At 39.6% G+C, this 27,832-nt stretch overlaps 1 protein-coding gene across 1 annotated transcript in view; it reads right to left on the bottom strand.

Annotated features, from left to right (window-relative positions):
- The window catches only part of LOC124545141 (xanthine dehydrogenase 1-like), a 241,452-nt gene that overhangs the window by 50,055 nt on the left and 163,565 nt on the right, over positions 1-27,832 (bottom strand). The window contains exons 13-16 of the mRNA XM_047123970.1: positions 25,991-26,106; positions 24,746-24,841; positions 24,429-24,639; positions 12,043-12,229 (exon numbers count right to left, since the gene is read on the bottom strand). Coding sequence (XP_046979926.1) covers positions 12,043-12,229; positions 24,429-24,639; positions 24,746-24,841; positions 25,991-26,106 — 610 coding nt within the window. The remainder of the gene's footprint in view (positions 1-12,042; positions 12,230-24,428; positions 24,640-24,745; positions 24,842-25,990; positions 26,107-27,832) is intronic.

Raw genomic sequence — 27,832 nt, 5'->3', positions numbered from 1 at the left:
TTTACTGCTGAACCATTCTTTGCTAAAATTCTCCCAATAAAATGAAGCCAACTATTTGCCTGCCCTACCACACTTCTCACATGCTTGTTCCATCACATATCACTTTACAATGTTATACCCAGATATTTGAACAACTTGACTGTGTCCAGCAGGACACTAGCAATACTGCATCTGAACATTACAGGTTTGATCTTCCTACTCATATGCATTAACGTACATTTTTCCACATGAATGACTAGGTGTCATTCATGACACCAACTGGAAATCTTGTCTAAGCTGACTTGTGTCTTCCTACAGTCACTCAACCCCAGTGCCTTACCATACACCATGGCATCATCACCAAACAACTGCAGATCAGTGCCCACACTATCTGCCAAATCATACATGTTTATAGAAAACAACAGCCATCCTATCACGTTCCCTGGGACTCTCCTGACGAAAACCTGGTCTCTGATGAACACTCACCATTGAGAACAACATATTGGGTTCTATTATTTAAGAATACTTTGTGAAAGTATTAATGTTTTAATGTTGTAGTATATATGAATACATATGTATTGTTCATATCCTTTGAAGGTTGTCTGTCACATGTTTCATAAATTCTTTGGTTCATTTTTGCTGTAGCTGTGATGATCTCTGGCTATATTTTGAAATGTGCAGTTGGTGTTTTGTATAATATTGTCATACTGTGTGATGCTTAATAAATTATTCATTTCTAAAATGGCATTTGATGATTTGTCAAAATGGTAGTAGATGTGCATGGTTGATAATGTTTGTATGAAGTGTGACAGTTGTGCCGAATTTGGAAAAAAATTACTCGACAATACAGAAGTGCAAAGACAAGACAATAAGCTACACAATATCTATAACATGCACTCAGCTGAAAGCATTGATCTGCTTAGACATAAATTCCATAACATTGTGTGGGAAGCATCTGGAGGTATATAAGGTAATCTAGCCAAATTTGATGATGTAAAAACTCAGCTTTCATTGTTGGACAAGCCGATTGATGACAGTGACCTTTGTGCACAAGATTTGCAAACTTCGCCAAAAGAGTTCAATTACATTTATATTACATGGCATGATCTACCTAATGTAGAGTAGACAAGGAATAAATTACAAAAATGGTGTTTTAATTATGGACTAAGAATTACAGAACGTGATGACAAAAGTGTTGCTATAGCAATGATGTTGAAAATGGAGATTAACAAACTGCAACAGAAGCGCAAACAAACCTCCTCTGAAGCACATATCTAAAAGTGCCTGATTATAAAAGGAATGAAGACAGAAAATGCTTTTCATGTGGTAAAGCAGGTCACTTATCAAAATAGTGTAAGACAGGGTTGGTTTGTTTTAAATGTAAGAAAAAGGACCATTGATCAAATGAATGTAGTAGCGTAGACAAAAGAGAAGATTCTGCTATGTTGTTAACTAATGTAATATCAGTGGATAATTCAAGAAGCTGCAGTTACACAGACATTTCAAAATCTGTGGAAACAGTATCAATAGTGAGACACAACAGTTTTTCACTAGATGTGAATACACTGGAGTGTGATGAGTAGTACATTGACAGTGGTGCAACACATCACATAACAAATCAGTGTGATTGGCACACTACATATGAACAATTTGAAACTCCAAGGAAGATGGATAGTGCCAAGAATGGTGTACATATTGAAGCATTTGGTAGGCTGAATTGATGTACAGGTGTTCAATGGACAGACATGGACAGAATGATATTTTGAAGATGTTTGGTTTTGACCTGATGGATCCTGTAACTTGTTTTCTGTTAAGAAAGCTCCACAGAAGGGAATAAAACAAATAATCCAAAATGATGGCAAATTATGGGTTTTTCTCAAAAACGATATTGCAATTGCTCTGAAAATGAGCTTTATCGTTTGGCTGTGAAGGTTGTTCATCAAGAAAAGTCTTGTGTTGTTACTGAAACTGTTGACACTTTACAGAGGTGGCATGAAAAAATGGGTCATCAAAATAAACACTATGTGCACCAATTTTTGAAGGATCATGGTGTAGAGACAACAATTGATAACAGTTTTTGTGCAGGGTGCGTCTATGATAAACATCACCAGATGCTGTCTCGTGAAAGAGTGCAGAAATCCACTAAACCTGGAGGTTAGTGTATGCAGATGTTCATGGTCTGATGGAAGAAAATGATCTGCAGGGTCATCGATACTTTGCTGTTTTTAAGGATGATTTTTCCAGTTTTAGAGGAACATACCTTTTGTGACACAAAGATGAAATTAAAGAAAAGTTGCCACTGTTCGTTAAAATGATAAAGACTCGGGCTGATGTTACTGTGAAAGAATTATGTACCAATGGTGGCAAGGAGTTCCATAGTAAAGATGTGCAAAAATTTGGACTGAAACATTCAATCACAGCACCATATATGCCTCAACAGAATGGAATTGCTGAAAGGGAAAATAGAATCATGTGTGAGATGGCAAGTTCTTGGCTTTAGTCTGCTGAACATCTGCCAATAGCATTGTGGGGTGAAGATGTTCTGGCTGCAACATACATTTTGAATCAGGTGGGTCCCACAAAAATTAAAGGTAAAAGTCCAATTGAAATATTTTTGAAGAAAGAAGGTCGTTTTGATAATTTGGTGATATTTGGAACTGAATTCTATGCTTAGGTTCCTACACAGAAACGGAAGAAGTTTGATGCTAAATCTTCAAAAGTTTCAAAAGGATATGTGGTTGGTTATGATGATTGTGGGAACCATGTTTATTTTCCTGAAAAAAAAAAAAAAAGGTGCGAGTGTGTTTGCAGAGATGTAAAGTTCAATTGCAAGCCATTACAGGAACCTCTTATTGGTACTCAAAAGTCTAAAAGGTTTGTTGAAATATCAGCTATAGATAAGAACACAGATTTTTGGAGACTGAGCATGAAGATGTTGATTTTGAAGAGGATTGCATGAACCAAGATGTAGCTACAAGTGATGAAAGTGTTAACAGCCAGTCATATGACACTGACCAAGAAGTTGGAAGTAACTTAGAAGCAAGAAATGAGGAAAGAGGAAGCCACAATTTACATGAACAGCGAAATTTGAAGAAACCATCTTGTTACTGTGAAGATTCAGTTCATCAACCAAGAATGATGTTTCTTTGTGAGACACCAAGAAGCTATAAAAAGGCATTGCAGTCAGAGAATTCTGAAGAATGGAAGAAGGCAATGGAGGAAGACATGGATGCTCTAAAGAAAAATGGAACATGGGAATTAGTTTACAAAATTAAACCAAATAGCATGATCGGAAATCAATGTGTCTTTGCTACAAAATTAAATGCAAATAATGATGTTGTTCGATATAAGGCTCGACTGGTGGCAAGAGGATATACTCAATGGTTTTGAGTAGATTATGTTGACACGTTTATCCCTGTTGCAAGATTTGAGACAATGAGATGCCTTTTGAGAGTTGCAATTCAACATGATTGGTGTATAAGGCAATTTGATGTGAGGACAGCATTTCTCAATGGTATTTTGAAGGAAGAAATCTACATGAGTGAACCAGAGGGATTTGATGATGGTACAGGACGGGTGTGTACGTTACTGAAGAGTCTGTATGGTTTAAAGCAAGCCTCAAAATGCTGGTATGAATGTCTTGTTGGGTTCCTTACTGAATGTAACTTATGGGAGAGAAGTTTGGATCCATGTATGTTTTATGGTGAAAACCTGGTATTATTGTTTTATGTTGATAATGGATTTACTATGGGCTCTACTGATGTCACAACTAAATTCATTGAACAGTTGGGTAAACATTTTCAAATCAGTGTAGAAAAAGTTGATTACTTCTTGGGTTTATAAATAAAGAGATTTGACAACTGTATTGAAATAAATCAGTCTGCATATGTGAAGGGGAGTTTGGAGAAATATGATATGATGGATGCAAAACCATTGTCTTTACCCATTTTAACCAGGATGGACACCAGGTGAGTCACCTCCTTTTAATCATATGCTGTTAATGTGCCTCAAGAGTTCAAGACTCTCCAACTCAGGCACACTTTGCATTACTCAAATGAATATTTAGATATCTTAAATCAACAATTACAGATGGCATTAAGTTTACGAAGGATAAAGACTGTAGTATTGAAACCTATAGTGATGCTAACCATGCTGGGGACAGAGGCACTAGACGATCAACAAGTGGCATCCTGCTCAAGTTCCATGGGGGGTCAGTTGTCTGGAAAGGTAAATTACAGCAGTGTGTTGCTCTTTCTTCAATGGAGGCAGAATATGTGCCTTCAAGTGAAGCTTGCAAATCACTTGTATGGTTAGACTGACTTCTGAAAGAAATTGGAGCTGTTGATGAGTCATCAGTTCATGTTTTACAAATTTATAACCAAAGTGCTATCAAATTTATTAATGGATCAAAGTTTTATGAAAGATAAAAACACATAGAGACAAGGTAGCATTACATCCATCAACTGGTTAGAGAGAGGAAGATTGAAGTGAATTACATACCAACTGGTGGACAGGCAGTAGGCATTCTGACAAAAGGGGTACCATTCACAAAGTTACTAATCATGAAGGAACTTGTTCATGTAGTGTCTACTTCATCATATATATAAAACATTGCAGGAGAGTGTGAAAGCATTAATGTTTCACTGTTGTTATATATGTATGTATACATATGTATTGTTCATATTCTTTGAAGGTTGTCTGTCACATGTCTCATAAATTCTTTGGTTCATTTTTGCTGTAGTTGTGATGATATCTGGCTATGTTTTGAAATGTGCAGTTGGTGTTTCATGTCATATTGTCATACTGTGCGATGCTTACTAAATGATTCATTTCTAAAATGGCATCTGATGATTTACCAACACACTTCAAGCCACTGAGATATCTGTGAACTTATTCCATATGCTCATACATTCATTGACAGCCTGCAATGGGGAACCGTGTCAAATGCTTTCCAGAAATCTAGACATATGCAATCTGCCTGTTGTCCTTCATCCACAGTTCACAGTATATCAAGTGAGAAAAGGACAAGATGAGTTTCACATGAGTGAGGCTCTCTAAAACTATGGTGATCTGAGGACATAAGCTTCTCAGACTCAAGAAAGTTTATTATATTCAAAATGAGAATATGTTCAAGGATTCTGCAGCAAACAGAAGTTAGGGACATTGGTCTGTAATTTTGCAGGCCGATTCTTTTACCCTTCACCTGCACCTTTTTCCAGTTGTTTGGGACTTTGTGCTGGGTGAGAGATTTACAATAAATGTAAACTAGGTAAGGAGCCAATATCATAGAGTATTCTTTGTAAAATCAAACCGGGATTCTGTCCAGATCTGGTGACTTACTTTCAAATCTTTCAGCTGTTTCTCTGTTCCAGGGATGTTTATTACTATGCCATCCATACAGGAGTCGGTCTGATGGTATGTCTGTATGATTCTCCTATGTGAATGACTTCTTGAATGTGAAATTTAAAACTTTGATTTACGTTTTGATATCTTCAACTGCTGCACCAGCCTGGTCAACAAGGGATTGAATAGTAGCCTTGATTCATTTAACAATTTTTCATATGACCAGAATTTCCTTGGATTCTCTGCAAGGTCTTTTGCTGAGGTGTGACAGTGGTAGTTGTATGCTTCATGCATAGATCTTTTCACAGATGCCTGAATCTCTACTAACCTTGGCTTGTCACCATCTGTGCTTTCCCTTTTGAACCACAAGTGCAACAGCCTCTGCTTCCTCAATATCCTCCTAATTCCATTATTAAATCATGGTGGCTCTTTTCCATCCATTATCGACCTACTGGGCACATAACTCTCTAGACCAAAATTTACAATCTGCTTAAACTTTGCCCATAATTCCTCTGCACCCATCTTACTGGAACTAAGTGATGCCAATTCACTGACTAAGGGAGATACTAAAAACTGCTTATCACTCTATCTAGCAGAAACACTCTCCTAGCCTTGTTGACTCATTTATAGTCATTCATAGTCATAGTAGCTGTAATGACATCATGATCGCTAATCCCTGTTTCTATACTGACATTGTCGATACGGTCCTGTCTATATGTAATTTCGAGGTTTAAGATATTTCTGTTGTATGTGAGTTGCTGAGCTAGCTATTCAAGATAGTTTTCAGAAAATGTGTTGAAAAGTATTTCACATGACTATCTGTCCAATGAATCCATAGACGTCCATGTCTAGGTTAAAATCGCCTCCAACTAGTATTGCATGATCTGCTTATTTACATGCTATTGATCCTAGACTTTCTTTGAATGGCTTCAGAACCATCACAACAGAATTGGGTGGCTGGTAAAAACATACAACAATTAAATTGGTTTCACCTACACCTGTTATACATCACCAAATAACTTCACTGTCACACTCATTAGAGACAATATCTTTGCCAGCTGCAGTGAACACTCCTCCTCCTATAGCCTATTATCTGTCTTTACCATAAGTGTTCCATGACATGCTAAATATCTCAGAGATTTACACTTTGGATTTCAGCCAGTTCTCGGTCCTGAGAATAATTTGAGTGTGAGAGCTTCCCTGGAAGTCAGTAAATTCAGGAATTTTATTACAAACACTTTAACGGTTTACTGATAAAATTATGTCAGTTGAAGTGTTGTTATTCTGAATGCTGTTTGACATTCCTTGCTGCATACTGACTGGGTGAGTGTTCATCAGAGCACCTCAAACTACTCCCTAGCCGAAAAAAACCCTCAGGTGCACTCCACAAGTACTCTCCTAGCTGCTCTGTTTGTGTAGTTAACCCCTGACCTATCAAGGGGATGCCTATAAATCCCCACACGATAACACATGTCTTTAAATCTGCAACCAATATCATCACAGAGTCAAGGAAACCTTTCGTTGAGAGTCTCCACTTGCCTCCAAACCAAAGAACACCGATCAACTCTGGGACAAAGTTGCAAATTGTGAGCTCTGCTTGTACCTCAAGTGGAAGGCCACCAGTCTTCAGCACATCCCACCAGTCACCTGTAAGAACTGAGGATTGCCTTAGAACTCATGCAGCAAGCATCATTGGTGCTGACATGAGCCACAACATGCAGATGAATGCACCCTGCACACTCGATAGCTGCAGACAGGGTCACCTCCACATCTCGGATGGGGCATCCCTGGCAGACATACTGAGCACACAATGGCTTCCTTTCCTGCCATGAACACTGTCTGCCTAAGGGACCCCATAATGTGCCTAGCATTGGAGCTCCCAATAACTAGTAAATCACTGCCCCATGTACCTCATCAGACCCAGCTGAAGGAGTGGCCACCTGTCCGCTCACAGGGTGAATTTCCACAAACTGCTGCCAGCTTCTCCTGTGTCAACACACAGTATGCACACATCCTAGCAAGACTGACTGAAGAAGTAAGCTACAAAAGTGAACAGAATTCTGTATATGCAACTTGCTACCTGCTGATGTGTCATGAACAGATGAGGAAACATTCTAGTAAATTAGCATGATAGCCACTACTTGGTGGTGGGGAGTACGCCTGCTGTTCCCTCAGTTATATTAAATAGCTGCTGCTTATCTCCTACTGTTGTCTTAATATTTAATTTCATATATAAATACTTTATAAGAAAATAGTTACCTTCATCTGTATCATTTTTAGCAGTACTGTTAACCACCTGCAGCAGAAGACTTGCTTTATTAGTGATCCAAGATTTTTCCTATTTTGAGTAGTGCTATGCTTTGGCACACTAATTTAAGGTGTCCGTATCTCAGCTACATACAAAAACTGTGTATTTTGCACATGTATTTATGCATATAACACTACTTCAGTTTTTTCTTCTGTGTGACACTGCATGTATAAGACATGTCAATTTCCTTAAAATGAATCTTACTTGGCAGCCAGTGTCTACGACATACAATATTCTTACTGCTCCATTCTATTGAATAAATATTTTATACCTTAGATGCCTTTTCCCTTGGACAACAGAGAGTGAAAATATGAAACCTAACCAAGCACTCCTGTTGGATTTTGTTCAACACAATGGAGGGCTCTTCTGAGAGCAAAAAATGTTTAACTGAGCATCTGTCTATGTACTGCCCTTATTTCAACATGTCGCGCTGTTAGACACCAACAAATGTAGCCCATATTTTTGCATGTAGTGTATGACTCAAATCCAAAAGCAAGGTTGTCAATGAGGGATAATGCTTAGCACTGAAAGTGTGTTTATTATGGATAGCAGTGTACAGAAAAATCAGATCTGCCTCCTGTATGCAGAGTGCTGATATTTATACAGACATCAAATAGTCCAGAATATAGAAAAATTACAACCATAAGAAATTTCTAGAAATTTTTAGAAATGCTAAATGGTAAACAACAAATATTTCCTGTTGACTGTATCTGAACTAGAGACCCACAGCCTGTTAGCCATTGACAATAACTCGAACTTCACACTGTGTGCAGCACAGCTTGTGGATAGACACCCACAGCGTGTTAGCCACTGATGATAACTGCAACTCCACACTGCATGCGCCACAGCTCATTGCAGTGCTCTTGCTGCTGGAGAAACAATGACCATCTGTTTCACAAGCTACAGCATCCCACGTCTAGGTCTTGTACGTGGTACTCTGTATGGCAGTGTTGTGGAATCCTCATGTTGTAGTTGTGTTGTTATATCCACTTCATTTTGATGAGCATTGGAGATAGCCCCTACCATCAAAGGTTCAGGATTGTCAAGTGGGTCTTCAGTTTCCTTGAACATTCCATCATCAATTTGCACCTCAGGACTATAGCAGGGCTTCATATAGAGGATATGGATGATGTCTCTGTGTATCTGTCTTGTTAATGAAGGGTAATAATCCTCAATTTTGTATGCAATGTCGTGACAAGTGACAAAGGACATTTTATGGGCCAATGTGGTGTTTTAGTAACTTTTACAATAGACTCACATTCCACACAGGTACAAAAATCCATATCAAGTCTCTCAGGTTGTATAACACTGGCCAGTACTTGATGCCCATCATCATTTTGACCTCATGACTATTGAGGGGAAAGAATGGCGTGTAGCCTGTAATGCCTTGTTTTATTGTTAGTATAGGCAGTATTGTACCCCCAACCTCTCTGTTCGACATGAACATGTGATACAATACGCCATTCTCCAGGGCTGCATCAGCGCATCAGGGATTTCATGTGACGGAGGGTGGATGCATGTATCCTCGCTAACGGAGGACATTTTGAACATTTCCTGTAAAAAAGTATTTGAAGTCACAATGGTACGTTCTGTTGCTGTGTGTTTCCATTCCATGATTAATGTGATTTGAAGAGAAGTAATAAAATGAGCTCTAACATGGAAATTAAGCGTTTCCGGACACATGTCCACGTAACATCTTTTCTTTATTTGTGTGTGAGGAATGTTTCCTGAAAGTTTGGCCATACCTTTTTGTAACACCCTGTTTATCTTATCTGCTAACATCTTATTAAAATGTTATGGCAGGCCATTCATCTCTGGGTGGTAGACAACTGTCATCCTACTGCTGACACTACAATATGAAATTACCTTTGACACTACTATGGACAGCAAAACTTTTATGCATTCAGAGACCATCACATGGTCTGCCACCATGCTTCAAAATGATATCTTGTACAAGAAATCTTGCAGTTTTTGAAGCTTCATCAGTCACAGCTTTGGTGACAGCATAACTGATGAGGTAATCAGTGCAGGCTATTGTACATCGGAATCCATTTGTTGATTTCTGGACCCTCTCAAGAGGTCAATTCCAGTCCAGATGAATGACATTACTGCCGACAGAATAAGTATCAGTGCACCGTAGGTGACTGTGACATGTGCTCCCACTGCTGGCATTTCTTACAGTGGCTTAAATGGTATCTAATGGATGACAGAGATCTAGCTAATGATATGTGTATCTGATTCTGTCCACACAAACCCCTAGTGGCCAGATGATGGAGCATCATAACTGGCTCTAAATGAACTGGGATATCAGGCAACCTTTTCTGCCACATTGGCTAATAGTTCCTCTTTTATAGTGTTCTGTTTATTAAATCGAACTGTCCTTTGGCATTTTCCCCTCCTTCAAGTCTCCTAAGGTTTTTAGCAAAACTGGATCTTCTCTCTGTTAAGCAGCAACATCATTTAATGCAGATAAGACTGACATTTCATCCTCAATGTTATGTTCTGCCAAAGGTATCCATGAAAGGCAGTCAACATCCTTGTTTTTGCATCCAATTTCATATACTGCTGTGTTGTCATCGCCAGTCAACCTGACAGATCCATCAGGCTAGTCAGCCAGCATAGAGAATGGTGGTCAATCACAACAGTGAATAGTTTGCCGTTAAATACACCCATAACTTGTTGATTGTCCAAACAACCACAAGGCACTCTTTCTTGCTTGTAGGGTGATTCATCTAGGATTTGCAGAGTACTCTGTAAGCATATGCATTTCATTTTTAGCACTTACTCCAGTTTGTACTGGTACTGCCCCTATCCCATAAACACTTACATCAGTTTGAAGTGCTCTCTTGGCAGTCTCATCATACAGTGCACCTCGTCCAGAAAATTTGGCATCTCTTTGCAAGAGAGGTACCTCATTACATATGTCCTCCATAATCACCAGTAGCATGAGAAAATTCCAAGAAAATTCCACACATCGTGATTGTGCCAAGGAGACAAAAAATCAGGAATTGTATTTATTTTCTCTGTATTAGGACAGCCTTCACTGCCATTAAATAGATACTGCAATATTCTTATTTTTTGTTGACAAATATGTTATTATTATTATTATTAAGAGGGCAGCATGTCTCCTGAACACACTTTACTACAATAGTCAGGTGGCTTAGATGTTCTTAAAATGTCCTAAAAATGTCAATGCAAGCCAGTGACACTAATGGCCATCCAACATTGTACACAGCTCAACTCACAGTAGTTTACTTGCATCATCAGCAAACACTAGTTTGCAACCTATTCTTTAAAATCAGAATTTTGTAGGCACGTAGTCAAAGGCCTTGGCAATATCACATGATGTATGATAGGGTAATTTTTCTTGTTTATATCTGCATGGGTTTAATTTGTGAGATCTTGCATGGATTTCCTGCAGAGAGTACTGTACAAAAACCAAAGTGAGAGGCAGTTAAAAATTTCTGCTCAGGAAATTGAGTTGATATTCTGTCATTGATGGCTTTCTAGAAAACTTTTGAAGAGACTGGAAAGAATGAAGTGGTTCTATAACTAAAAATGATTTCTCTGTCTCCATTTTTAGACATGGGTGTTACTATAGTGTTTTTAAGTCTGTCATATGCCCAAAGTAAGTGACTGATTACAAAGATAGCATAAGGGCAATCCTATTAAAGTGAAGAAAAGATTTTAACAACCTGCTAGAAACACCTTGATAGTCAACAAAATTACTACTTTTTAATGATGTGGGGAGTTCTATAACGTCTAAGGAGTTGAATGTTTGAAACCAATGTGTGTTGATGGTGCATGCTGTGTCTGCCGAAGTACATGTAATACAATTGTATTTGGTTGATCACTAGTGAGTACAAAAATTGCAGCTGTTGTGAGGAATTTATGACTGAATTCTATGATCAATGATTTCAATCCATCTTCATTTCTTACAGAGATGTTTTCTGGAGACTTATTAGTTTCTTTTCTAATATTGTTCAAAAGCATTTCTACTTTAAAGAAACTGGACAATTTTACAGTACAGGTGATTTTGGACTTCCAATTCCGAACTAGACTTCTTTGTGACTTTAACATTTATTTATGGCCTTAAGGCTTCTTTGGTAGTTTTGGTCTAAGAGTTTGCCCAATACAAATACTCAGGAAGAGTAATTGCTAGTGAACTGCTAGCAAAGGGCAGGTACTGAGGTCTGAGAGTACATCTGCCACATCATTTCAATTTGTCACATATAATCACCACAGTATTTACTCTACATACAGTACAAGAATAGCTTATGCGAAGTGTAGTTAACTACCACAGATAAAAACCAAAATTAAAAAAGAAAAATTTAGTGAAATGATATTATTTCTGTGGAAATTTCAATACTGTAAGAAGCAATATAAAGCTTTAGCTGCATGCAAAATATTACCTGTTTTCTGGCATTTTAAGAACTTCTGATATTGCTATCTGAGTCTCATCCATCCACTGTGTAGCAGGATAAACATCCATACCATCTTCTATTGGAATGCACACAGCACATTGTGTTTCCATTGTGTAGTGATACTGAGTGCCAATGTCAAAGCTGCCTTTAATGACATGTTTTGTCTTTCTCCTTTCTGAAATAATAATTCTTTATTCAAATAAATACAAAATAAAATTATAGGAACCCACTTTAAAACCATTAAAGTATCCTTCCTCCCTCCCTCCTTCCCCGCCCACCCCCCTCTCTCTCATACAAACACACACACACACACACACACACACACACACACACACACACACACACACACACACATCAATCAAAATTCCTCTTGTGCAGTGACTTATGATGGTTTCTCAGCATGATTGACTGATGGTATGTTTTTGAATTTTCAGTGAAGAAGACTGTTTCATTTAGCAGCTAATATAGCTGTCAAATTATTTAGAAACTCTCATGACACTGGAAATAATCAAGATACAACTTGCCATCACTACTTCAAATTTAAAAATTTTGACAGTTTTCATTTAATACACAACTTTCTTTTATATAAAAACATCATCAATATATCCATGGTCCATTATTAGTAACTGGCATGGACGAGAATTTCTAGGGTTAAGACATAATACTGCCCCTGATCACTGTTAAGTACGTCAGTCAAAAACTTCACAATCATTTCTTTACATTCATTTCTTTATTGACACAAACCATGATTAAAATTAAAATTATGATGAATACTACGTAAAATTCTGCTCACTGTTTTGGAGGCTTGTAATCTATTCTTGTGTAGTTAATTCAGAAAAACCTTTGTGTTTGTTATGGATAAGATGTTCTTTGTACTCCCTGAGTTCCTTTACTTCCCTAGGTCCAATCTTCAACTTCAGATTAATAAACGTTGCTTTACAACTAATGAAGTATGAAGCAATATTTTGCATGCTTATTTGGTCACATTACATTGCATTGATATTTATAATGATACAATCTTATATTAGAAACCATGCCATTACTATTTTCATGACGCATGTGCTGAGCAGCACCAAACATAATTAGTAAATACAGGAAACCTCTTCTAATTCATACAGTTACAAACTTTGAGTGGCAAGATACTTACAAAATGTGGTTTATCATGAGGAGAAAAGAAAATCAATTGTTCATAAGAACATGTAAAAGTATTGCAGCTTAACAGAAAGAAAACACTTCCTTTAAGTAGAAAAAGAAAATTAATAAAAATGAGAATATGTTATCAGCAATGAAGTTATAGTTTTGCAAGTTCTTGGCAAAAACAGAAAAATAATTATCAAAATGAAGTCACCTTATACTTGTTGTATTTGCAGATGAGAAAGAAAGTCTAATGGTAATGTGCCCTAGAAAGTGTGCAGAAACAACACTAAACAACTTGTACAACTTTTCATCCCTTCCCATGCCATAACTGTTGCTACTGAACATTTAGAGAAACTAATGTTTTTCTCTTTTTATGGATCTATGTGGCTAAATGGATACATGTTGATCCCAATTTGGTCCTAGATTGTTTTGATTACTTATTCTTCCTTCTTTTGCCAAAGACAATAATTTTTGCATTTTGAAAAATTCTAAGTGGCATCATGGTTCAGAATCCACATTAAGATGTAAACCACTGCCACTTTCACTGTATTTGTCTTATGAGTCCATTAAGAGAATGAAGGCAGGAAATAATGGCTATCCCCCAACAGGAAAATGCACAATAAAGCATTATCATGTTGAGATCAATCTAGGGGTTAAGGACAGCAGTGCTTTCTGTAAGACTAAAGGTATTTTTTTCCTATTTGCACTTCTAAAATTTTAATGTTGTGATTTGGCAAAATTGTGGATAAATCAAACACACACAGACCTGGGTGCATACACAAACATAGACTTTCAAATGATGCTGAATGTCTCAAACTGAGACAGTACATACAACTTTGCAGTTTCTTTTACTATGGTATGCTAAAATAATTAGAAGCAGACATTTAAATACAGAATCAGCACATTACAGAATGTTGTTCTGTAAGTACCATTTCTATTTATTTTGATGGAAAATGTGACAGCTGCTATGAGCCAACTTATACATGCACACAGAGTGAGACTTTCACACATGCCATAATTTTCACAGGCATGACTATTGGTTATGTACTACTTTCATCAACAATGAACAACAACTTGGAAATGAGAGAATGAGAGAGGGAGGAAGGGAGAAGGAAAGAGAGAGATGAGTCTGCCAAAAGATAAATGCAACTTTTAACTCTTTCAGCTAAATCTTGTTATTTAAAAATGTTGTCTTTGCAGCCAGTTACATAGAAGTGCAGTGTGAAGAGACAATGACAAAACTATTTTTCAAGAGGAACCTACTTGTATAAAGAGAAATAACTAGGAGTTCAGCATAAATTTACACTCCACAGATTTTAGTAGCTAATTGTGGTGGTAAGTTCCTATGGGGCCAAACTGCTGAGGGTATTGGTCCCTAGGCTTACACACTACTTAATCTAACTCAAACTAATTTACACTAAGGACAACAGACACACCAGACTTGAATCTCTGATGGGGGGGAGCCACGTGAACCGTGGCAAGATGCCTCAGGCTGCGTGGCTACCTCACGTGGCAGCAGCTAATGAAAACAGTTGTAAATTGGACTATACAGATACTAGTGTAGGAATAGCAGTACATTCCACCAATTGATCTGCTCCAAATATATGTTACAAAGAATGCACAGGCACAGAGCATATGTTACAGCCGGCCGAAGTGGCCGTGCGGTTAAAGGCGCTGCAGTCTGGAACCACAAGACCGCTACGGTCACAGGTTCGAATCCTGCCTTGGGCATGGATGTTTGTGATGTCCTTAGGTTAGTTAGGTTTCAATAGTTCTAAGTTCTAGGGGACTAATGACCTCAGCAGTTGAGTCCCATAGTGCTCAGAGCCATTTTTTAGCCATATGTTACATGTAAAAACTTACTACGTACCACTCAATTAATACTTTATTGGCCACACCTGTGTATAAAGTGCACTAGCCTCTAAACATTGTCTTGAATTGCCCCATTGTTGTTTTTCAATTGCAAGCCCACACCTATTCCTTCATTATTGCTTCAGCTAATACTGTGATAAGGTTATTGTCATATGTACAAGAGAGCAGCAGCGATATGAAATAAGCTGTGACTAAGTGAGAAAGAAATCATGATTGCTGCAAGAACATGACCAAGATTCTGAGCTTCAGTACAAACCCACAATGAAGCAGTTGTCTCTGAAATAATTAGGAAATCAGTTAGGCAGTTGGCTGGTATCCGAAACAACTGTGCTGTTTAATGGTGTGATTGGGTCATTACTGGACGGTAACACTTCTACATGACAATATACTGATATAATGTAAGTTTATTTTATCATTGTTTAATTAAACTGAACTATACTAATAGTGTTACAATGTCGTGTGACTAGGGCCTCTCATCGGGTAGACCGTTCGCCAGGGGCAAGTCTTTCGATTTGACGCCACTTTGGCGACCTGCGCGTTGATGGGGATGAAATGGCGATGATTAGGATGACACAACACCCAGTCCCTGAGTGGAGAAAATCTCTGATCCAGCCGGAAATTGAACCTGGGCCCTTAGGATTGACAGTCTGTCGCGCTGACCACTCAGCTACCGTGGGCAGTCATTAAACTGAACTTAAATTATGGTATTGTTCAAACATGTTTACCTTGGTAAAATTAATAAAGTAATTCTTGACATGTGTACAAAGTACACACTTGTGTTATAAAAGAATGGTGTGCCCACTTAAGGGTTAAAAAAAAAAGAATCTGGTTGACAAATTACAGTGGTGTTTTTGATGCTGACAATAATAACTTACATCTAATTTTGAATAAGCAAATATTTGGCATCATATAGGTAGCAAAACATAACTTAAAAATCCCAAGGCCAAAAATCAACACTGTAGTGGAACAGCTAAGTCTCATAATAAAATAAAAACTATTAATAATGCTGCAGACTACACAGATCAGAAAATAGTTTCTTGCAATGTCTACAGTGACTGATCTCTTTTTTTCAGGATCAATGTAGTTAATTCACCTTAACACACAAAATGCTAAAATTGTTTGCAGAATAGTATTGTTCAGTGGATCCTGTGCATCAAATTCCTAATCCATAAATTTCTGGTTTTGTCATTGTCCACTGCATTCATAGAGGGCCTATTTAATGCAGTGGGTGCACAGGTTGTACCATGTCACTTCTTTGCCAACTGATACAAGGTTTAGAAAGCAATTTGTGCCAACAGTTCAGTTCTGCAGACTCTGATGATTGGAAGCTCCATGCACATAATCCTTAGCCCTTGATGAACATTTTTTTTTGCACACATGAAAACCTTTGTTTATCTACTGCAGCTTTCCACATGCAAATGCTGTATGCTGCTACATTGCTATGCATTATTAAGCCAACTTACCCACTCATTGTCTTCTGGCTTGAATCTAAACTAATCACATGGAAAGCCATTAAAACGTGTCCAATCATGCATGTTACTAGTCATCCACACAGGAAGTGCTGCAAAGTGAATTCCTGCTGCTGTGTGACTTTTGGGAAAAATGACAAGCTTTGCAAAGAAATGACCATGAGATATACTACTACTTGATGCTAATCACTGTCACCCATTCTCTGTGTGCAGGTTGACATGTCATCTGCTCGATGCTAGCCTGTGTGACAGCTGATGGGTGGTGCATGCAAAAACAGATTTGTGTGTCACTACAGAATTCGCACCTTGTGGGAGGTGAGTAGTTGGTTGAAGGACATGGTGATCAAAGCCAGTATCATTCAGCACTCTGAGGTGAGCAATGATGGATGCAAGTGGTACTCTGTGCCTCTGGATGATCACCTGGCAGTGTGCCTGGGGGTGGTCATGTGCTGCACCACCAGTCAGGAAGGGGGCTGTCGAGATGTCACAGCCAGCTGGTGGGACTGGACACAGGCTGCAGAGGGTGTGGCAGCCTGCTGGCACCCAGGCAAGTCATACCAGGTGGGTGACACAACGTGAGTCCCACACAGGTGGTATACTGCAAGCTGTCACCTGATGGTGCCACAGGTTGTTATGACCTGCTGGTGAAAGCATGAGTCAGGTGCTGCCATGGGAGCATGGGCAAGTACTGCATGGTTGAGGCAGCAGCAGGTGTCATGAGCAACTCTGCCAGTGTAGGTGATGATAGGGATGGCAACGTAGTCCCCTCTTGGAGTCTCTCATATTGGTTGCTGGGGTGGTGGTGGCAGCCAGGGTATTGGCTCTGAGCACTATGGGACTCAACTGCTGAGGTCATTAGTCCCCTAGAACTTAGAACTAGTTAAACCTAACTAACCTAAGGACATCACAAACATCCATGCCCGAGGCAGGATTCGAACCTGCGACCATAGCGGTCTTGCGGTTCCAGACTGCAGCGCCTTTAACCGCACGGCCATTTCGACCGGCCAGGGTATTGCTTATAGCATCCAATGGCAGCTCGATTTCAACAGTGGATGGTGTGCACAGGCTGGGAAGGTCCTTCATATATGCCAGCTTTAGATGGTTATGGAGACTGTGGTGGGACTACCATGGAGGCAGGTGGAAAAATCTTGTTTCCTCTCTTGAGCACCAGGTATAGACTGGAATACTGTGGGTGGAGGAGTGGATGATGGGCATCCACTCAGAGCATGCCATACAGTTGTGGAGCTGTTCAGTGAAGGCTGGAACTTGATTGGTGGTTGGCATTGGCTGGCACTTGATACCATCTCCTAAGATGATGAGCGGTTGTCCACACATGCTTTCAGTGGTAGATGCTGAGCCGTGGTAAATTTGCTGTTTTGAAGAGTGCGCCGCAGCACCTAGTGTGAAGCAGTCGCCCTCCATTTCTGTGGCAATCACAGCTTTGGTGTCCCCCTCTGGTGGGAAAGGGGAAAGGTAGCCTGCTCACGTGCATTTAAGGGGTGCTATGGGCTCGCTAGGCGGAGAGTCTGGTCAGTTGGTCAGCCGGGTCAGTGTGGGGCAGTCAGTGTCTGTCTGTCGTCTGGAGTGCTAGTATGTGTTAGCCCACCAGTATGCTCGAGTTTGTTCAGACAATGGTCATTGGCGGTTGGATCGATCGGTTGGTCAGTCGCGCACTGAGACACAAGATGACTTGTCCATCTTGAGCATCGGCACATGTGAGGTCGCCACGTCAGTACAGTGGGCCACACTGTATAGCGGGGGGTAGTGGCTTTGCGGCTGACATGAGAGCAACAGGAGTCAATGCATGACATCGGTCTGGCCGGTGCAAGCTGTGACGCCGTGAGACAGGAGATCGGCGTGCCTTCCTGTGTCCGTTGAAGCGGTTGGCAGCGGACGGTGTGGGAGAGCATTTTGGGGGTGCTGTGCTAGGTCTTCGCCAGACATCACAGTTTATTAGAAGTTAAGTGATTCGTGATATGTTGTTTCATTTACTTGTTAAATTCTACGTGTTTTCTTGGTCAGTCTCTCATCCCCAGCTTGCTCGTCTGTCTCTCATCCGCATTTGTTATGCAGTTAGTGTCTGTTTGTCTGTCTGTCGGTCTGCCATACATTAATAGCTGCCTCTGTCATGTTTGTCGGATTTGGTGTTAATGAATTTATTGCTTGAAGTGTAACGGCCGAATTCCTGAAATATGTATTTATCTTGCCTATCACCTTGAAAGGCAGTATGTGTGTAATGTAGAGCATGTTTGGCCAACCTTGTATATTCTATGTAAGACTACATTTCCTAGGTTTTTATTTAAATGGTCATTTTAGTATATAAAGTTGCCACCCTTCCACTGTAAGAGTTTTTTAAAATCAAATTGCACCTTTGGCGGCAAGTCAATCTTCTAATGTTAGTGTTTTGTACCATTTCCATCCCTCCTATGGGGTGCATAGTTTATGTGCTTGTGTGCGTTGTTAAAATTTTTAGTTTAAAGTAATCTGGTGTGTTGCAGATTTCCACCAGTGTAGTCTTTCAGAGGTTGTTGTGAACTGTCGTGACTATGGCTGTGTCAAAAGGGAGTGGCAAGGTTCTCAGCCCAAAAGCTCATACTGTCAAAAATTTGTTCTTTCTGCCTCTGAATAAATTGTAACTTGATATTTAGAGGGTGCTTTCTGATTATAATTTTAAATCTTTTTCTAAAAAAAAAGGGGGTTCTAGGAATAAAATTTCCATTTGTTGAAAGAAATTTAGTTTGTTTTCATCAGTTACCCACTGGCAACTACTTCCAAGCTCACATAATGTGATCAAATGTATTAATGAATCACTATTAAATAAAGTAAATTCTTAAGGAAAGGTTTTGAAAGTAAATTCACGGTTCAGATGCAACCAAGTTGGCTTTGTGGGCCACATGCAAACCTATGAGAACTAGCAGGTTGTATTATGGCATGTGAGGTCAACTTTCAATGTTCTGTGGAAACTCCACCATGCCATTTGCGGCAGGGTAGCAACGGGTGTGAAATGAATGAGTGTGCTGCTAGTTGTGGCTAATCTATTAAACAGGCATGATGTGAACTGTCAGCTGTGGTCTCCTGTTATGTGGCAGTGGTAGCCAAAATGTTATATACAGTTGCTTGTGACAGTCATAGCCACCGTATCCGCCATGGTGTTGGGCAGTGGTCCAACCTCCTCCAGTCACTGTGTGAACCTACTGGTGCCAGTGAGTATATACTTGTGGCCATTTGATGATGGGATGGGTCTAACAAGGTCAATATCAACATGGGAGAAACTATGGTTAACCAGATGGAAAGAGGTGACTGGAGTGTGGGTGTGGCAGCCTATTTTTGACATGCTGACAAGGGAGGCAAGAGCATGGCCAGACGGTACGATCTCATTGTATGCCAGGCCATACAAAGCATTCTTGCACAAGACTCATGGATTCCTGAGCACCAGGGTGAGACAAACTGTGGAGACAATCAAAAGCCAGGCAGCATAAGTTGGGGGGTAGGTAGGGGCATATTCATTCCTTAGGGCCGTCATCTGGACAGTCAGAACTCATGCATAAATCACACCAAGTCTACACCACACCTGGGATAGTATATGGTTGAAGGCTGAGTTTGGCGTTGGGATCAGTCCGCAGTTTTTATAATTTGGGTCAGCTGCCTGGGTGCTCCCAGGGGAGTGTAATCAATGGGAGCTGTAATGGTGGAGGAGCGACTAAGATAGTCAGCAACAATATTGTCAATATCTGCCATGGGTCATATATTGGCCATGAATTGTGAAATGCATTCTTGTTATCAGAACTGCTGAGGAGAAATTTGGCTGCTTTCTTTTTGGCAGAAACCTGAGGTGGCTGGTTGGTGGTCAGTGAACACTGTAAAGGGGCATCCTCCAACAGAGAGGTAGAAATACTTTATTGCCTCGTATATGGCAAGAAGATTTTGGTTTTATGTGGCCCACCACTGTTTCAGTTCTGACAGCTTCAAGGAGAAGCTACCAAGCACCTTTGACACATTACTGTAGGACAGTACCAATGATGGACTGGTTTGCATATGCTGTGCCCACCAGGGGAGCAGATGCTAGGCAGTGTGCTAACAGGGAGGCATCAGAAAAACATTTTTTTGTGAGCTCTGTCATTTGGGCTGTCCAGGGAACAGGCCTCTTGCCTTTGCTGTGGTTGCTCTGAAGGGTATTATTGAGCAGTGCCTGGACATTAGCCACATTCTTTAGTGGTGCCCATAAAAATTGGCTATTGAGAGGAATCTGCAGCATTCTTCAAAAGTTTTGCAGGAATTTACTGATATTGTGGGTCTTCTTGTGTGGAGGGTGGGAGCCAGTAGGAGATATCCTATGCCGCAAGAAGTCAGTCTCTGGGACATCAAAAATCACTTTTCCATGATGGTTATCACTCTGGAGGTGGGAGAAATCCTCTCAGAGGTAGCAAAGGTACTCTGCTGGGTTGAACAAGTAACTGAGAACACCATCCAAGTATGTAAAGCAGCCTGAGGCACCTAGTAGGATGACATTGAGGAAATGCTGCCAGGTATGGGTGGCACTGCAAAGCCTAAATGGCATAAAGACACTTTTGAATACATTGAAAGGCATGATTGTTGCCCTCTTTTCCACATCTCCTAGGGCTACCATAATTTGCCTAAAAGCTATTTTGCTGTCTAACTTGCAGAACACAGTTGAACCCAATAGGTTGTCACTGCTTAATAAGCATAAACGAGGCCTGTAGTAGGCTGTAACATGATTAAATTAAATAAAAATCACATTACAGCCAACTACAGATCATGTTTACATTTATTAAACATCTGGAGGCTGTGGACACCCACAAATACAAAATTTTAGGGTTTTCACTGTAGCTGTGTAATAGTAGGACTGGATAACAGTCAAGAACTCTTCTAATGTTGAGCATGCAGAAGTCGCTGCATGGGTATCAAGTCTCGTTCTTCTGTGAATGAGGTGCAAGGTGGAAGTCCAGGGGCTTTTTGAGAGGTGTAACAACCCAGTAGCAATGGCTGCTTAGACTTCAGCCTATGACTCCAGCATTTGACAGGTGGGAGATGGCAGAGGTTGCAGAAAACTGGGGACTGGTGTCATTGCATGTGGTGAAGTACACTGTGCCATACCTCACGGCAGGCACTGTAAGGGTGGGTGAAGACTGGAAATTTCGAGAGGAGGCTGACAAAGGGACCAGAATAGAATAATTGCCTGATGGCAAAACTAGTGGTGGTGTGGGAGTCACAGGTATGGAGTGGAGAGAAGTGCTGTCAACGACACAGTGGTTCGCCACTTCAAGGAGACAACTGTAGTGGGTGAAGGGAGTCTGTAATGTTGGCCAAGGTCAATGTAACAGGTGTCAGAACAGTAAGCAGCAATTGGTGAACCATTTGCTGTTGTGAGAAATAGGGGAGAGGTGGAAAATGGCCAGCAGCAGGCAATAACCAGCAAGGGTAGATGGAGGGGTCTGATCCAGCGTCCAGGAGGTAAAGTGTTGAGGAGACAGGTGTCTAATGATTGCACATAAACAGGCACTATGACACTGTGGAACAGCCAGGCTGCTGTAGGAGTTTGGGTTGCATGGGCAGTGTGGGTGATACATGGCAGTGTTGATGCTGAAGAGTTAGTGATACCTGCAGATGTCACTTGCGTCTGGGTCGAACTTGTTTGCTACTAGTTGGAGGGTGGGGAGCATGTCTGGACAGGTGAGCATGCTGGAGGCTACAGACAGGGTGAGGGGAGGATGCCACGTAATGCCAGGTGAGTACATGCCAGCCATGGACATCACCATGTGGTGTCAGGCACAGTGCGGATTTGAATTGGTGCATGCACACCAGAATGCTAGTGGGTTTGTTCATCTCCATAATCATGCAGTTCATGAGCTGTGCCATGTCTGGGGGGCATTAGAGGCAGTAAAGGGTGAGGAAACTGACACTGGATGCAGGTGGGAACAGCTCTGTGGAAGGGGAAGACGGCAGTGAGTTGTGGTGACACAGCATGGGTGTCGAATGATTCAAACACCCTGCACCACAATGATGACTGCCACATTGAAATTTATGTAGTTATGGGCGGCCAGTGCCATATGGACAACAGCAGGCAGGCACCCAAGCCAATCTGCGATGACCATGTGCATTGGATCCCTCACAAGGTCAACCAGCCTACCAGTCAGTCTCTGAGTGCATTGAATTTTCTTGATTTGAGTAGGATGGTGATGATGTTGTACACTTCTGCAGTGATTGTAGGATCCAGTCGTGAGAGAATCACAGCAAACTGTGTAGATTTGTTAGTTACCAAAGAGCCTGAAAAAATTGCTTCTGCAGAGGCAAACACAGCCGGGGTCCTAAGAATTGAAGGCATCACATGGAACACGGTGTGAACTGGCCAGATGGGGGAAGTAAATGTGTGGGCAGTGACAATACTGTTTTGTGCAAAGCCCATACTGGCTGTGGAATGCAAAATTGCTGTTAGTCCTGTTATTTTGGAGTGCCATGGGAGGGGGAGTGTTCTGGGTGCAAGCCTGGCCCGAACACAAAGGAAGAGGTTGGCCAGCTTCAGACTCATTCTCAGTTTGGCCTACTAGGATGCTAAGTTCTTAAGGCATCTGTTGTGCAGTTCAAATGGGATCACCATTGTGGAAACGGAAATGCGTTCCAGCAACTAATCTGCCTGAAATAAATGTTGCAAGGGAATGGACAGGACAGAATGGCCTAGTCCATATATCACTTGCAACAAGTTACTACATATCACAAAAAAAGGTTATTCATTTAAAAGAAAGAATCTCACTGACAAAGTATAGTGATGTCTTTGATGCTGTCAATAATAATTCACGTCTAACTTTGAACAAGTAAATGTTTGTTGCCACAAAGGGAGTGAAACGTAAATTGAAAAACCCATCAGTTCTGAAATCAACAATGGCATGGAACAGCTAAGTCTCAATCTTTAATAATGCTCCAGACTACATGTGTCAGACAATGGCTTCTTGCAATGTCTATAGTAACTGATCTCTTCGCTTTCAGGTTCAATGTAGTTAATTCACCTTAACACACAAAATACTAAAAGTTGTTCTCAGGAAAATATTGTCCAGTGGATCATGTGCATCAGATCACTCAGTTATTAATTATTCCTAGTCTGTAAGCTTCTAATATCATCACGGTCCAGTGCATTCTTAGAGGGGTCTACTTAGTACGAGGATGCACATGTGACACCATGTCACCTCTTTGCCAGCTGATACAAGGTTTGGAATGCAATTTGCACCAATGGTTCAGGTCAGTGCACTCCAATAATTGGATGTTCAGTACATATAATTCTCAGTCCCTGGCAAGCTGTCTCTGTCTCCCCCCCCCCCCTTTTTTTGTGGCAAATGCTGTAATTTCTATCACATGAACAAACTCCTTTTATAGTCACTAACAAAATTTGGAAGAGCATGTCCTAGTGTGCATATTGATAGACATGTCTACAGGATGTGCCACTGAGAAGAATGCCATGTGGCTTTTTGGGAAAAACACCACATGTTGCAAAGAGGTGAGTTTGAGAAATACTACTGCTCAATGTTACACAAGGTCTGTGATTCTTTGTGCGCTGGTTGTCATATTGTCTACTTGGTGCTAGCCTGCCTGTCACAGCAGGCAGATGATATGTATGAAAATGGATTTACCTCATGCCATAATAGCAACAACTTCTGAATACAAACAAATGAAGCAAAGGAGGGAAGTGTGTAAAGAGATGGGAGAGAAATGTTGCTAGATGTTGTGATGTGTTACAGAAGGATGGCATGCAAATGTCATAGATTATTGCAAATCATATAAGGCAATTACTGACTTTGGGTGAAGTAATACTGCATGAAGTAGATGTATAATTCTAAAAGCTGTCACATTGTTATAAGAAAGATGCACATTTAATTAAATACTTACTTTCAGGATCAGTTGGCTTAGTTTCACCAATCACCATAACCCTGCTCTTTTCTCCAGATTTAAGTGCATCTCTTAAGTGAAGAATGGGTTTGTTAACAACATCATAATTTATTTTCACCAATTTGGCAGCTTCAACAGCAATATCATGTGACTCTGCCACAATCATTCCTACTGGTTGTCCATTGTACTTTACATTTCCAGAGCAAAATATCTATTAAGACAGAAAAAATATTTAATTAATATGTGACACAGAGAACCAATTGGTTTGTAACAGAAACTACTGCATGCTGTATTTTAATGATTTTTCTTTGCCTTACCTCCTCCTCAGTAAAACTGAAGAAAGATTTTGGGTAAAAGCTGTTCTTTCCTGGTATGTCTTTTGCATCATAATATGCCACCACCCCAGGAACAGCCTAGAGCGATTGCAGGAAAATCATATAAATGATATAGGATGAAAGCTTCAATTTTTGCATTTATACCTTTTAAGGGTAAAATAAGAAAAAGGCTTAGCATTGTGTTGGCAATGAAGTCATTAGTGCTAAAGCACAAGTTCAGATATGACTAGGATGAGGAAAGATACTGGCTATAGGGATCCTAATATTTCCTTAATAACTTTTGGGAAACAATAAAAAATCGAAATCTGCATGAATTAACAGGGATTTTGACCTCACAACAACCAAAAGCAAATTCAGTGTCTTTAGTGCTGTGTCACCATCTTATGTCCACAGCAGTTCTGTACAAATCACAATGCACAGACTTTAAAGTAATGTGGATGTGTATTTAAAATACATGTCACTATTGTACATGACAGATCTAAAGAATGATGTACTTTATTAGTCTAATGTGTATCCCGTTTAATGAAATAGTCCAACTTTGCCTTTTTTGCATCCATGAAGATAGAGGACCGGAACAAACCCATCATTACCAGCATTCATTTGTTAATTTTTAAACATTATGAGTACTTTGTGTGTGCTAGTCATCTTTATAACAATTTATCCACAAATTTCTGTAAGTCTTCAATGAATGCCAAGAGTCTAACTTTATTTGCCTGCAAAAAACATCTCAGGCTTGCCTACTGACTTAATTGTCACAGACTGTTGCATCCTGGACAGGAAGAAGGTCAAGGTACTAACTGCACTTAACATGACTCAACACCCACATACAGAAAATCATGACTATTACAAAATTGTTAGAAGGTTTTTTTTGTAAATGCTTTTTACTTTCTGGAGCTCTTTAGTTATGATCTAGAAGTTGAAAACCAGTTCACAGCAAAATATAAAATACATATTGTCATACTTTAATACTGTGTGCTTCAGTTTTTAATAGAAAACACTTATATTCTGTAGCATATTTTAACATAAGTAACTACGGTGAAAGAGATTGGGAGACTCCAGACACCAGCAAAACAGACACAGTTTTCGTTTATGAAAGCCATTGAAAAAGATTAATGAAGAGCTATAATCTTTTAGTGTTCTCTTGACTAGAATCAGTCTGGATGTAAGCTGTTCTATCTTTTTAAATTAATTTTTCCAAAACTTTTTGTACAATTCACTATTGCTTACCAAGGCATCACTGGGATCTGTATCTTTTATGTGACCATTTGCAATAGATGTAACAGCAAATGCACAGTACAATTCATCTGGTATGGTGAGCACATCATTTACATATTTTGCTTCTCCTGTAATGATAAAAATATCTTTAAATGACATACATATTTTTGTTTATGTCTTTTTTAATCATACAAAGAAGGGAGTGGCACCTGCCCTGCCCCCTCCCTTCCAACATGAAATACGTGTTGGGGATGTCTGCCTACAATTTAGTTCTCAGTGATAACATCAAATTTACATCTTATCGTGTTTTGCCTTGCTGGTTGTCTAGCTCTAATGGATCTCTTTCTTCAGTAGTCTGGAGGCATTGCACTACTGTCTGATGTATTACCAGAAATGGTACTGATATTCTCAATTATATAGTTTGGGTGAAACTGTTAAACATTACAGACACCCTCATCATTTATAACATATTCTTCATTAATATTATACCAAGGATAGCACAAATCACTGGTTAAACGTGACATAAAATACAGGTTACATGGTATTACATATTCCAAGTTGACTGTACCAGTTCTGACATTCATGTGTCATTACTAACCTCTGTGACACCAATTTGTAATACATACTTGTACCAGTACTGTCAAAATGGAACTAGTCTTGTATGACTAACAATATGCTTTTGTCTATTAATTCCAAGATACTGGAGACATAAGAACTAGTACTATTATCCTTCAGCATGCCATAATTTTTCTGTTTTGTTTGACTGGTTGTCCTTAACCCCACTATGTCACTTCTACTGATGTTAACCCTGCAAAGTGTAACTCTCAATTGTCTGGACTCTTTATCTGTTACCTCACAGTGGCTGCAGTTTTAGTCTTGTTCCATAACTATATAACAAAGTGCATAGCTATCATATTGCCAGCAGCATGTCACAGTGATTCTGAAGTGGGCATGTCATCCATGCACTGTATTTTATGGAATCCATCATGGGTACTCTTGAGATTTTGTGCAAGAAGACAAGGTATTCATTAATTAAATGAATCAGCTGTTAAAAAGGGTATTAATAACAAAATATTTGTTTACATTTAGACTTAATTGGAATTAGTAAAGTAATACTTTCAGAACCAATTGATTAGCCACATCTTAGTGACAACTCTTTGTGTAATCTTTTTACAAAATGTAGCTCTGCAATTTATGTCTGCCATTGCTCTAAAGAGAATCTGCCAGAGTAAACCTAATACATCAGTATTTGGTTGTTTATTGGCATGTGTATGAAAAGAACAGTAAGGAAGAAGTCTAAAAATATAGACCAGTATCAATATACCCTCATGTAGAAACATATTTTAAAATTTGATCCCATATTAGCTTGATGCCTTCTTGATGAGATACATACTTCATGAGGCACAATTACACCATAGCTCTACAAAAGAGCTAAACATTATGACCATAGCAGTTACACATTTCTTTCATGTTTCTGCTGGGCCAGAAGGTGCAGACCTCTGTTATATATTTTAGATCTGACAAAAGCTGTCAGATAGGTATAGCTTACAGCTTCCACAGTAAAGTGTGCAGATGAAACTTCAGCTTTATTCTGTGTCAGAAACTATAAGGAGTTGGAATCTTCTCTGACTAATAGGTCATTGAAATAACTAAATACTCCAGTGATAAGGACCAAAAATGAAAAGTTAAAAGAAACAATAAACACAATGCATTTTCTTCTTCTTCTACCTATTCATTTGAGATATTGGTGACTATCACGACTATAACTTTCACCCATGTGTGACATTCATGTTCTTAAGTTTCCAACCCAAGATGTTTTTTTCATCCCTTGCCCTCTTACCAGAGTTTTTCCTT

This window comes from Schistocerca americana, chromosome 8 (genome assembly GCF_021461395.2).
Source record: "Schistocerca americana isolate TAMUIC-IGC-003095 chromosome 8, iqSchAmer2.1, whole genome shotgun sequence".
NCBI lineage: Eukaryota > Metazoa > Arthropoda > Insecta > Orthoptera > Acrididae > Schistocerca > Schistocerca americana.
The sequence above is the reverse complement of the archived record's forward strand: the minus strand, read 5'-3'. Positions and strand labels throughout refer to the sequence as shown.